This window comes from Atractosteus spatula, chromosome 7 (assembly GCF_055471065.1).
Source record: "Atractosteus spatula isolate fAtrSpa1 chromosome 7, fAtrSpa1.hap1, whole genome shotgun sequence".
NCBI lineage: Eukaryota > Metazoa > Chordata > Actinopteri > Semionotiformes > Lepisosteidae > Atractosteus > Atractosteus spatula.
Genome location: NC_142712.1, coordinates 42,648,880 through 42,662,228, shown reverse-complemented (window position 1 = coordinate 42,662,228; position 13,349 = coordinate 42,648,880). Strand labels below are relative to the sequence as shown.

Here is a 13,349-nt window from a genome sequence, read left to right as displayed (position 1 = left end):
AAATAGATGTTTTGGCTCAGAATGAAAGTTAATCAAAAGTGGGAATATAATTAAGTAGAAAAGTGTGCATTTCTCTCCAGTTTAACAAATCCAGGATAATGAAACCACTGGTGACTAAAATGAAGCTATGTGTACTTTAACATTCAGGAAGAGTAGGTGTGTTTTGTCCTCTGAATTGACATTTCTGAACTAAATAAACTGAATAAATAAATTTATATTAATTTCCAAGTGTAGATTTTAGGCAAACAATTGAATCATACTGAATTGTTTGGCAATCCAGGCAAACTAAGGAGATGTGCTCAGTATTAGACTGATAGATGTCCATGAACCCTGTAAAATGTCTTTTTGATCACACATTTCCTGTTTTTCTGTGAAGCCCTCAGACCGACCCTTATTAACAGGTTACCGGCTGGCTATGAAAGAACACTCTTCACTTCTACATTGACACACCTCTCACTGGAGAGGTCCTGACGGAGGTCAGACATCAGATGGCCACTGTCTTTCTTCTCCTTCCGGGTCAGTGGAAGGTCATTTGCGGGCAGACTGAGCAGGCGCAGACGCTGGGAAGAATAAAGGGCAGTGGGGTCACAAGACACAAGGATGACCTCTAAGTAATGTTTGCTTTGGCACATGTGTGTGATATTTTCACAGCATAGATTCATTTACCCCCAAGCCATGACGCTCCATGGTTTGTATTTATCTCTTCTGCACCACTGTGTGATTTACTGTACTTTTACATTCATTTGTCAATAATGTTTTTAACATAGTATTCACCAAAATCACACACACAGGAAGTGGGGGAAACTCATTGTTATATGATGGACAATTCCGGAACAGCAGCTCTATAGAGGACTGGAAGCTGATACCTAGAATTTCCAAGACAGAATGTTTGTGGCATTTTGTGGCATTAAAGCATTTTTGTGGAGAGGTCACAGGGTGTGGGTATTTGCAAAGAGAGCAACCCCTGACTGGCACATACTCCCAAGAACGTCCTCACCTACCTGGCGTAAGGTCCCGTTGGTGTGGCTGAGTTTATAGACCATCCACAGGGGGATCAGTGAGAGGGAGGAGAGGGCCAGCAGCCAGCCCAGGACATACGCCCAGTCTGGATACATATAGGTGTTGTTGAACTTCAGGGGGGTGTACTTCACCAGGGAGAAGATGAAGGTGCCCTGGGGGAGGGGGGTACACAGTGGTCAGCAACAGCGAGAAGGCACAAGAAGGAGCAGGAAGATGAGCGATGGCTGACCCGTGCTCTGGGGGAGTCTTACACACCTCTCATGGGTGTGTAAACCTAAACCATGAAAGTCAGAGTGCTGCAGTCACTGTGGTGGCTGGTTGAGTATCCATTTGTTTGGGAAATTACACCTTGCATTTTTCATAGGCAATGCTTATTTTTTAATTATCTTTAGCTCAGAGCGTTGAGACCAAAGTAATTCTCTGGAGTCTTTTTGGGATTAACTCTTAGTGTTCTGAAATAACAGGGCAGGCGGGATCCACAGCTCCACCCTAGAACTGATGACTCAGTGCTCCACTCACTGTGCAGATGGCCGGGGTGATGTAGAGCCAGCAGTACTTCATCACAGGCCAAGGCCGATAGCCAATCATGTCTTCGATGTTGTCATAGAAACGATCAGCACCTGCAGGAGGCAGGCTGAAATAAGGGAAAGGCATGCACCTGGAGACCTTCGAGAAGGAGTGAGGTGTGGTTTACCACTCTCCACTTAGAATGGAAATTGCACAGGAACCAGTGTCAGATGTCCTAGGCAGACTGGGGAATTATCTGTTATCACATTTTAAATTGGGCAAATCCAACTCCACTATCATGAAGACTTCTTTGGGAATAATGTGGGTGTGGGACCCTCATGAAAAAAACATGTGGAAGTATGGTTAGTGGAACTGTAAAGCAAACAGGATATGCACCCCATGGATTCTTGTGATTGCAAGCGTGAGTCTGTCTGCATGAGGAGGTGGAATTGAAGATGCTGTGCTAGCAGTGCGTGGTGTGTAGAGGCGGGGGTCCTGTACTCACCGTACACCCAACCAATGCACATGGACTGACAGAAGGCGAGGAACAGCAGGGTGGTACCACTGCACACATAGTGATCGAAGAGCTGCAGGAGGTACAGGCCCCCCTACAGAGAGAGTTTCATGTTGTTCACTGTTGGCAGTTCCAGGCATAGGTGGCTCAAATGAATTGACATTCATCTTGTCCTAATATTATATGGTTCATTTTACTCTAAAGGGATAAATAAACACAGAGTTAAGAACTAGCTAACTAAGGAAGGAATGAAGAGTTTCGAGTCACTACATCTCTGCATGCTTCTCAAATGTAACAGGCTCTGCTACAAATTTATTAAAACAACACAGTGATTAAAAGCAGGATCCCTGTATCTACAGGTGTTCAGAGCCAAAGGAGGTAGAAATGTCACAAATTGCACAGACGTGAGTTAATGGCTAACCCAAGTACTCACCTCGGTGACCATGAGGAGTCCGAGCAGGAAGCAGCACACACACAGGAGCAGCAGGAGGAGCTCCCGGCGGTATCCTCTCCGAAGGACCATGGGGAAGAGGTCCATCACAGAGGTCATTAAACTCTCAAGACCCACAAACTGTGGAAACAGGTGCAGGTCAAAGTGTAAAGAAAGAGGGGTAGAGAGGAGCTGGAGCAGGTCACATGGTGGAGTGTGAGAGAATGATAGAGGATCGGAGAGAAGAAACTGAAGAAAGGGCTGGATAGTGGAAAAGGACACATATTGTGGGGCTAACCTGGCTGTCTATACCCAGGAGGATGATCATGAGGAAGAAGCAGGCGGCCCAGAGCTGGGGTAGAGGCATCATGGCCACAGCACGCGGGTACACAATGAATGCCAGGCCAGGACCTGCACACGTGCGCAGAGAGACACACAGCACATCAGGCAAGATCCTCCTAGCAGTAAAGTCTAGTTTAGAGCCTCTGCTCTGCCTCTTTAGGAGCACCTTACCTGACTCTGCCACCAGTGAGATGTCCACTCCCTGCTCGTAAGCCATGAAGCCCAACACAGAGAAGATGGCAAATCCAGCCACAAAGCTGGTAGTGCTGTTCAGCAGGCAGAGATAGAAGGAGTCCCTGCATGAAGAGAGACCATTGTGTCAATCATTTCAACACAATCCTCCCAACCTCTCCCCCTCTGTTGTGGAGACACTTGCAGACTGCAGGACCTGTACAGTCATATCATTTTAAAGCTGCACTTTAAATTATATCTAGTTCAGTCAGTGACCTGTACTATAAAATGATCCTCCACTCTTAAAGAATTGATGAAATTGGCAATAGTCTTTAAGATTAATTGTCTGCAGAGGGACATATGGTGAGGAGAGTTCATTGTGATCTCTGTGTCTTGTTTAGTCTTGCAAGGCACCGGGACTTTAAGTAACATTTTTTGTCCCATTGAAGCAAAATAGTATCAAAGATTTCACTATCTTATGTCAAAGTTCATCATCAGTACAATGAATAAAGTTCAGTCAAGTCAGGTAAACAAATAGTATTCTAGAAGAATTCTAGAAATCCAGTTTGCTGAGGGTGCTAGAACAATATCTTTGTTACAAAATGAGGACATGAAGAATAAAGTCAAGACTCTCCTGGCAGGTTTATTTAGAAAAGCAGAATCCTCTAGCTTGAAGAAAGATGTGAAGACGGGGGTTTAAATTAAATCCTTTCTGTATGAGGTTTTAGACTTCTAAATCACAAGCTGGAGTTTATGGCAGGAAAGGGGGTTAACTGATAAGGATTCCAGATGCAAGCTAGGAACCCCCCTGGGTGTAATCTTAAACTGACCATTTGGCCAGGATCTCTTAACTGGCCAAATACCATGACCCCCCTCTTTACCATCAGACTGAGTGACGTCAGAAACGGAAAAGAAAATACTATATAACCCAAAAGTTTGTACCGGCACATCGAACAATACTTCGGTTTTGTTGTTTCTTGCGGGAAACAAGACTTCGGCTTTATTGTTCCTTGCATGCAATAAACTCATCTGTTTTACTTCATCTCGGGATCCAGAACCTTATTCTTTCTGTTACAACAAGCTCAAGGGTCAGATCTATTGTGAAGGTCTGAGTGAGGAATTTTTCTGGGCTGGTGTGTAGAGAACATGCAAATTCAGAGATTGAAACTCTGTTTCACACCTGTAGCAGTTGTTGTTGTACTTGTTGTAGCTCCCAAGAGAAGTCAGATAGCCCAGACAAATGGCATAGGAATAGAAGATCTGAGTCCCTGCATCCATCCACACCTGGTGAAAAGACAAAAGTGCCAGTTTGTCCAAATTTAAGATCTTTAGGACAGTTCTGGTTTGAATTTGGAAAAGGACACCCGTGTAAGCCAATTTCCTGGAATCCTTGGAGAAACAGCAAGATCCACACATCAGTGAGGTTCCAGAAACCAAAAGAGTACAGACTCTACTCTTATTTGTGACTTTTTTTATATTCTTGTGTTCAAAACGGGATGCCAGATGACTACTGTAGTCATGTGTTCCTTTCTTCTCAGTTTTATGGGTTTGCCCATCCTGCTATATTCGTGTGAAACAAGCTAGCAAGCTATCAAGTGTCAATCAGGACTCCTAACAGAGTGGAAAAGCACTATTGGATCTTACCTGTGGGTCAGTGAGCCTCGCTGGGTCAGGGTAGAGGTAGAAGATGATGCCTCCAATGGCTCCAGGCAGGGTGAGTCCTCGGGCCAGCAGCACCACCAGCATCACATAGGGGAAAGTGGCTGTGAAGTAAGAGGCCTTTAAAGAAAAAAAGGTTCTAATTATTTAAATGGAAATACTAGTTAATGAGTTAAAACAGGATTGTATGAATATTGGAGCTCAACTGGTTTTCCGAAGGCTGATTATTGACATGATTATGAAACTGCAGTTTTAAAGGGACCCTATTCCAGGAAGTACCCCTTGCAAGAGATAACAGCATTGAGCTTGTTCAGTTTTAATGTTAACCTCAGGTGCACCCTGCTCTCAAATGTGCTCGGATTTCTTTGTTGCTGAAGTGTTTGTTGGCAGATTCTCGCACTGTATGGCTTGAAAAAGGAGAACTACAGCAGTAATTAAGGCAAAGACTGGAATACATTAAAAAAAAGCTCAAGAAAAAAGAGGGAGAGATCACTGCAGGGCCATTCAGCTTCAATGTGTTTGTAACTTGGGCACCATTCATCTCCAACTGCTGAATACCGTAGACATCAGCCACTTAGCCTTGGGCATATCTTCTGAGTGTTATTCTCATTCTGACAGCTTCCTGCAAGTCAACAGCTCTTCAAAGTTTGCTGCTTGCATGTTTTCAACCACAGTTAATTGTTCAAAGCTGAAAATTCACACCTTTTTCTAAACTCTTTCAAGTCGGGGCAGGAGCAGGAATGCTGGTGAGCACTGGATTAATTCTCTGAAAGGCTGACTGGCAGGCGTAGAGAAGGTTCGGCTGCCGTGACTGACAAAATTCCCATTTACTAATGCAGGAATGAAAGATCGTGTGTGTTCCCAGCCCCCTGCTGATTATGAGTATTTTACAACCTGTGACTCAATGCAGAGAGCAGCCATTAAGGTCACTGGCTTTTGAGGTCCAGGCGAGCCAGAGATCACGAGAAAAATGGAGCAGGGAAACAAAGCTATTGAGTGTGTGTGTGAACCCCAGAATACCATGCAATGCATGTTTCAGATGTATGCATTTATCCCTTCACCTCCAGACACTGCTCAGTTAACTGAGAAGGTAAGGAGAAGCTCCAACACTCTATGTTTTTCAGTCTGTATCACCTGTCCCAACCTTATCCCCATAATAACATTCTCTCACCTTCCCTGTAGACCTCACCCCCTTCCAGACACAGAAATAGCAGATGATCCAGGCCAGCAGGAGACAGAGTGCCAGTTCCCATCTCAGACTGCCCACCTCATCAATCCCACCGGAGAGGCCCAGCACCCTCCTGCTGCAGGGACCAGAAAACGCACAATCAGAGAGGAAAAACTCTTGTTTCTCTATGCTCCTGAAATTGCTTGGATTTCCTACTTACTGCCAAAACTCCATGACAGGAGATGTTGCATTCCCTGGAACACTTAAGTTGGAATTGAGGTGATGCTTGTCAAATTCCACACAGGTAGCTGCAGGAGATTCATTAAGATTCATTACCCTACTGAAGCCTAAATCATTAAATAATCTAGAGCAGTGTCTCTGTAATAGTACACTTTTTTGTCAGTAATTGGGAAAAACATCATTTAACAATGCATTGGGCTCTGAGGTCTTATTGGGGGTATGTTTTTGTCTTTATATAGAATTATTCTTCTTTTATAACTTAACTCATATCTAGTTGAGCAAGCCTGGCATACTATGGTTATATATGAATCAATAGTAATCTCCATTTGATTTTACTGTCTGGCTGAAATGCTAAACAAATTCCTAAAACATATTTTTGGAAAAGAACCTAAGAAAGGTTATAGATGAGAGAAAGCGGTTCAGTCATTAATTCTGGTAGATAATTGATGTGAGGATCTTATTCAGATTACATCATGACCACATTGCTGCTTGGTTTGTGTTAAATTTCCACAACCATGTGTGTGAAAGAATGCTTCCCATTTTCATATTTCCACTTGTGTACTGTGATGTGCCACTGCTGATTTGAAATAGGACCATTGAGCTGACTTGGTCAATGCTTTTGAGGACTTAGAGATTTGTATCTTCCAGTAAACTCAGTTAGGAATTATGTTGCTGTGTGTTAGTCTGGCTCAAATGTGTTATTTTTAAGGTTAAAAAATAATGAAAGCAGAAATGATCAGTAAAAGCTTTCACTTACCAAACCACAGATTTCAACACCTTTGTATTTAATTGCACATGTAAGATAACTGACAAATTAAAAAGCAAAGGTGAAATTTACTTTTTATTTAATAAAAAAAGAGACAACAGTCCCTCCCTTTAGAATACTGGCATGCACTACCTGATGAGAAATCGGAACAAGTTGCCAGCAGGCACAATCAGTCTTTCATAAGCAAATTTCTGTTACAAAACCCTGATTGCCCTGCAAAGGACTGCTGCTGTTACTTCATGGGAAAGTGCCCGTGTCCCTCCCCTGGGTATGCACATCAAATCCAGCATGGCCCTGCTACGTCACCTGGCCAGCCCTCTTTCTCCACCAAGGCCTGGTGAGCAGGGGTCTCAATCACCACTTTTTGATTAACAGCTCCCTTCCAGTTGGAATGCTGTTGTTACCTCATAGGGAACCACAGGACCAAAGTGTCCCAACCTGCTTAAGCTTGTAATGATGATGGATCACAAAGGGAGAATGCTAAACAACAGAGGTCATCAATGCAGCTGTCATTGCAACTCTTGAGGGGACATGTTCTGAATCCAAAGCATGTTGAAACCTGTTGCTGTGAAAGCTTCCTTCTGTGTCACCAGCTCATTGACATGGAACAACAACAAGGCCTTAAATACTAAGGCCAGCTCAAGTCACAACAGCATAACAGAAAGGGAAAGGCATCAAAAACCAAGAAGAGGATGACAATAAGGGCTTTAACCGAGGCTCAAAGGAAGAACATTTCAGTACCTCCAGGACAATGTGGAGGCCCCATGGTGGAACCAACTCTGTGCAGGAGGTGGGAGACGTGGGAGTACAATTCTACAGGTTTACTCATTTACCCTGTCTCAACATTCCAATATGGAAGTCAAGTAAAGCTGGAAGGTTTAGTAGAGACAGGTAATCATATAAAAATCTTAATTCTGCATAGTGTGCAGTGTCATAGTATGAACTCAGACTCAGTTCTAGACCCTCAATGTAAACTCCAATGCCTCTGCTATACAAAAGATCTCCTATAAAACTGTGAGCTCTAGTACCCAGTTCTAGACCCTAGGGGTGTATGTAAGGACTCCACTACCCAGTTCTAGACCCTAAAGGTGACAGTTTGAACTCCACTAACCCGTTCTAGACCCTAAGGGTGAGAGTATGAACTCCACTACCCAGTTCCAAACCCTAGGTGTGACAGTTTGAACTCCACTACCTGTGTTCCAGGGGTTTCTGCAGTTGGCCCAAGGCAGCTCCCAGTTGAATGAGGCTATCAGGTAGAAGAAAGCCCAGCCCAGTATTGTTATGTAAGAGATGGCTCCATATCCAATGATCAGTTGACTGGTGTAGCCCATACCTGGAAATGAAGGGAAAAGGTATACGTTTTTAATTTGAAAGATTTCATTATTTTAATAGTAAATAGAATGAAAGGTGGTTGTTCTCTGAAACATACACAAAGTTACGGAAACTGTGTGAAGACTGTTCTGAGTGAACATGCCATTTGTGTTAATGGTTTTTGCAAATCCCCATCATAGACTCAATGGATCTAATGAAGTGATGCAATAACAGTAGCATTTTTTAAAAAAAAGAGGTATTCTGTCATTTTCTGCAAAAACATGAATGCCTGGAGCACAATATGTGGAATCACATCTGTAAAGTCTTCCTGCCACTGCAATTACGTAACCTGGGTGAATGCAGCAGGTGTGGCAGGTGGAAGTTACTGGAGGCGTTCTCACATGAAAGGGGACACTTTATGCCCCCAGGTATGAGCTGCTGATGGGGAGAATGCAGTCTGTTGGTTGAAAACTTCAGTTTCAATCATGTAACTTATTCTCTTACCAGTGAGCCCCATGTTCACAACAGTGTAAGTTTTAAAGATGTTTAAAGAGTTATTGTTGCCTTGAAAATTGAGCCAAAACTACACACCTGCTGTATTTGGTTATTCTGTTCAAGTACTGAAGGAAATCTGACTACATTCCCATCAGTTTTTCTCTACCCACTGCTCATCATCATAGATGAGGCCACCCTAGATTCCCCATCTCTTCAGTCTGAACAAAGCCAGAAGTACTGTACTGCTCTGCCATTGAATTTTGTGACAGATTTTTAAAAGGCCGTGTTTTCCAAAGACCTTGCAACCCTATCATAACAGATTACATCACAAAATATTTTTAAAAATACACCAAGACACATTAAGCCAAAATGTCATAACTGCTTAGACAATCCACAACACAGAAATCTCTGAGGACATTCAACTATGTTAGGGAATTTAGGTCATAGTGTGCTGTGATCATGACACTCTCTGTGATCGCCTTAGGACAGGGAGATAGCCTGGTAAACTGCTCTGTTTCTTCTCCTAAGTGCTGATATACTGTATCAGGTATATCAGGACAGCATCAAAATACAGGTGACAACAATGTCCTGTCTTCATACCAGACTTTCTCATGTTCATATGAGGAAGAATAGACTATAATAATGGCACCCACCCTCAAACAGGGGGCAGATCTTCCTCCAGCAGGTGATGCCCCCCTGGCTGGTGTACTGCCCCAGAGCTGTCTCCAGCAGGAACAGGGGGATTCCACAGGTAAAGAGGAACAGGACGTAGGGGATGAGGAAGGCACCTATTTACAGGAAAAATAAATTCTAAATTTGACTTGGAAGGTGAATTGGAACTTTAGCATATGAATGGAGTATACGTTGTGAAAGATGATTAAAATGTATTAAAAATGATGCCAACAACATGTACTGTACAGGAGTGTCTTGATTTTTGAGCTGCATGTTTCATAAATCAAAAACAAATTCCCCATCTATATAAATCTATATAGAATCTATATAAAAAGGACAGGAGGAGCATTCTGGGTCCCTCCATATTTATACATCTTTTAAATTCCCACATTTATTTCCATAAGATGTTTATATAGTTGTACTAAAAGCATTTGTTTAAATGTTTGGCAGAGAACCACATGGATGCCCGCAGAGTCATCTTTTGTGGCCAGACTCTTCATCAAAAAAGCAGAAGCTCTGCACAGAGGAAATTTGCAAATCACAGAGGAGCTGCACGATCACCGAGCAGAGGGAAAATCACAAAGCCAGAATCACTCTTCCACACACCAAAATGAGCAACTACAGCACACAATGAAAAAAATATAGCCCAGCACAACACAAAAAGTGCCATCGTCCACACAGACATCACAAGCAAAAACCTCCCTTATCCCAGAGATCCCAGTGCTGCTGTCCATCCGTGGGGAACACCAGATCCAGGCACTTAAGGAGAGAATTTCGTTCCTGTCCTTGAAGACCAGTGTAAAGTGAATGATGCGTGAGGTGGGAACATACACTATATATTTCTATACAATAAATTCAAGCTACGCCTGACAGGGATTACCCTAAAATCCAGAGTTATGCTCAAGTTTTAAAGCAAACTATTAATGCTTCACTTACAATATTGTGTTCAGTTTTGGTCTCCTTAGAGCCTTAGAAAGGTTCAAAGAAGAGCAATAAGAATAATTCCTGGTGTCAGGGAATATACAGACCAGTTAAAGGAAATCAGTCTCTTCAGTCTGGATTGCATGAGATTGAAAAGAGATTTGATGTATAATGTATAATAAAGGGGGATCTTTCAAACTCAATAGCAGAACAAGAACATGTGGTTACACTTGGGAACTAAGAGAAAGTTCATTCAGAATGGAGAATGGGAAAGACTTTACACACACAGTCATGGGTGTCTGAAACTCGAGAAATAAACTACCAAATAAGCATGCTGGGTTGAGTGGTCTCTTGTTTGCAGCAGTTTTGCTGTTCTTCGTCCTTCTCTACAGTGTGCTAGTCAGCAAGTCAGACTAAACAAACCTTCTCTGCAGAAGCCCCAAGGTCCCAAAATGATAACTCACTGCTGCTGCAAGCAGATCTTTGAGGTTATGTGTAAATCGAGCACCTTAAATATGAAACATTTTTCACATACCGTACTGCACACAAACACCTCCGCATTCATAAATCAGTAATTAGTTAGTTGATTGACTGATCTTAATGTCTTCAACCAAAGCAGCTTACAATAAATTACTGCTAAACTTTAGAGATAAACTCAGTGCAAAACACAAATGTGATACACAAAAGAAAAAATAAATAAATAATAATAATAAAAATTGTTGTCTCGGGAGATGTTTGCTGCTTGCATTTTGAGCCCTCATGGAGCCCATGAGAGCAGGGAGAGGTTTTCTTTATGCTCTCAAGTTCAGGTGAACACAGCAGGCGTGACGGGGCAAAACAAGACTGTATCTGTCTCGAGACACCAGGGTGACCAGTGTAGCCCATTCTCTGCTGGTGACTCATGACTGCGAGAGATTCATCTCTGCTTATCCTCTTGCGACCATGCCTTCTGAACAAGACACAGACTCAGCTATGCACTTTAAAATAATAAACCTCTCGATGTATTGTAAGTGCTGAGGCAATAGCACACATTGCAGAGCCCCTGTAAGAGTTTTAAAAGTCAGATTTGAGTTTTAAGAATAAAAAAAGCAAGAAAGAGAAATAAAATGAGAAAGGCATTTATCTTAATTTCCTGAAGAAGTTCTTTCCAGTATGTTCCTTCTGCTTTATAACGGTTATAACAGCAGAGTGAGAAAGGAAAATAGAACAGGACTGTTATATATAAAAAGTTGCGATATGATTTGCAAATGCTCCTGAAGATCTTTGTATTCTTCATAATTAAAACAGAACAGAGACTTACATTTCATGTTTTAAGAATCAGTGCAATCAGCACATAACAAATCTACAGGAATATACAAATGGAAATTCTGCATCTTGATATGGATAGAAAGTATGAATTGTCACTCACCTCCTCCGTTTTTGTAGCACAGGTAGGGGAACCTCCACACATTGCCCAGCCCAACAATGGCTCCAGCTACAGCCAAGATGAACTCCCACTTGTTTGCCCACTGGCCCCTCTCCTGGATCTTCTGACCCTTCTGCACCAGCCTGCTCCCCTGGACTGGGGGCTCACGCTGGGCTCCTGCGTGCAGATCCCCGTCCATCCCAGTGGCAGCCAGAGCAACAGCGAGCACACTTGTCCGGAGAGATGTCATTCCTGGCTTTCCAGCAGGATCAACAGGATGTATGACTGTCTGCAGCAGGCTTAAGGAGAAGAGCACACGAATGGTGAAGAGCAGGCTGGCCTGAGGGCACAGCAGCTCGATTGTTGCAACATGTTTCAGAGTCTTCACTCCTTGTAAGGAGCTACTGGGGTTACGCTCCAGTGTCCTTACCTTGCACTGCAGACAGGGAGTGTGCCTGGAGCCACCTCACAGGACCTGGGATCTGCCTGAAGGACTGCTGGAACCCTTGTTCTGTCAGATATATATATATACTGTATATAGCAGTGCTCAGCAGCAGGGGGTGGGTTCACTACATCAACTCACCATTTAAAAAAGTAGCTCAGAACCACCATCTGAAATCGTAGGTGTACATCAATATGCATATTTAATCTATAATGTTGTGCAAAACATCTGAGACATTTGGCTTTGTTCTTATCACCCAGTACTTTTCCTTTTATGTGAAGAGATAGCATTCTGTGGCTAACCTCAGAAACTGCAGCCTTTTTGTTTTAAATTAACAGTTCATCCTGATAGATTTGTGTTGTGTTGCCAAAAAGCTGTCTTTTAGTTTTGTGGCAATGTTAGAATGATGAGGAGCATCTCATAAAAATCAATTACTGTAGATCTAATGAGTAACTGTGATGGATTAGCTTCTCCAGCACCTTATATTGGCGGCTCCTCTGTAGCTCACCCTGAGCTGTTTTAGATAATCCAGATCAATGTGAGTTAAAGATTCTAAGTTACAGGCTTTGTTTCTCCTAACCCAAAGTATTAATAATGGAAACATTTCTATTGGTATAGATAACACTAATGGAGTTTTTGAGCAAACTGTTGATGATCATAACATATATACAGTATCTGTAACTTGTGTAACACTTGTGCACTTGTTAATATCTTAAATGATCTCTAAATACCTGCTGTATGACTTATTTTAAAAAGGTACAGTATCTTCATATATCAAAAATACTTCAAATGTGCCACTGCAATGTATGTATACATTATATGCATAAACATATGGTCTACACAAACATGCACTAGAGCAATTAATCTACTGTATGCGTTACCATGTCATTGTGTGAAAATTATACAGAACTTTAAAAGAAACTCTGAGTCACACCAAGCATCTTCTCTAGGTTATTTTGTACCTTCATGCTGGTACAGGTTCTGAGGCTTGCAGGACGCATGGAGATATATTTGCTGCTGGTGAGGAGAAAATTCACAAGCTTGCTCCTGGAACCCCTTGAAAACAAAAAATACAGGTAGTAAATAAACTACTTCCTCCAAATGGAGGTTTGACAATTGAGAGAGTTGTTGTTGTTGTTGATTAAATAATGATTATTTGCCTTTTATTTTTAATGTTGTGAAACACTGAAATTGGTTTTTTATTACATTTTCATGTAAAGTGATGCGATAAATGACTATGTTCCATAACATTTATTTTAGGAAGGACTAAAGCAGAGGCCAACCCC

General features: G+C 42.3%; 1 protein-coding gene across 1 annotated transcript; it reads right to left on the bottom strand.

Moving 5' to 3' along the window:
- Nucleotides 1–385: 385 nt before the first annotated feature.
- On the bottom strand, nt 386–11,881 carry LOC148831046 (sodium- and chloride-dependent GABA transporter 2-like). Its single transcript, XM_088920359.1, has 14 exons — nt 11,625–11,881; nt 9,277–9,411; nt 8,010–8,150; nt 6,032–6,119; nt 5,815–5,947; nt 4,629–4,763; nt 4,165–4,268; nt 2,985–3,109; nt 2,770–2,882; nt 2,475–2,612; nt 2,033–2,135; nt 1,540–1,640; nt 1,002–1,172; nt 386–560 (listed from the first exon to the last, which is right to left on the bottom strand). Exons 1-14 carry the CDS (start codon nt 11,869–11,871, stop codon nt 414–416), a joined length of 1,881 nt encoding a protein of 626 aa, XP_088776485.1. The 5' UTR covers nt 11,872–11,881; the 3' UTR covers nt 386–413.
- Between the last annotated feature and the right edge of the window lie 1,468 nt (nt 11,882–13,349).

Excerpts from the sequence above, each read along its gene's own strand:
- LOC148831046 (XM_088920359.1), bottom strand. The coding sequence starts at position 11,871 with ATGACATCTCTCCGGACAAGTGTGCTCGCTGTTGCTCTGGCTGCCACT. Across the intron at positions 2,613-2,769 it reads TCCTGGGTATAGACAGCCAG|TTTGTGGGTCTTGAGAGTTT; the intron begins GTTAGCCCCACA and ends CTGTTTCCACAG. Across the intron at positions 561-1,001 it reads CCAACGGGACCTTACGCCAG|CGTCTGCGCCTGCTCAGTCT; the intron begins GTAGGTGAGGAC and ends TATTCTTCCCAG.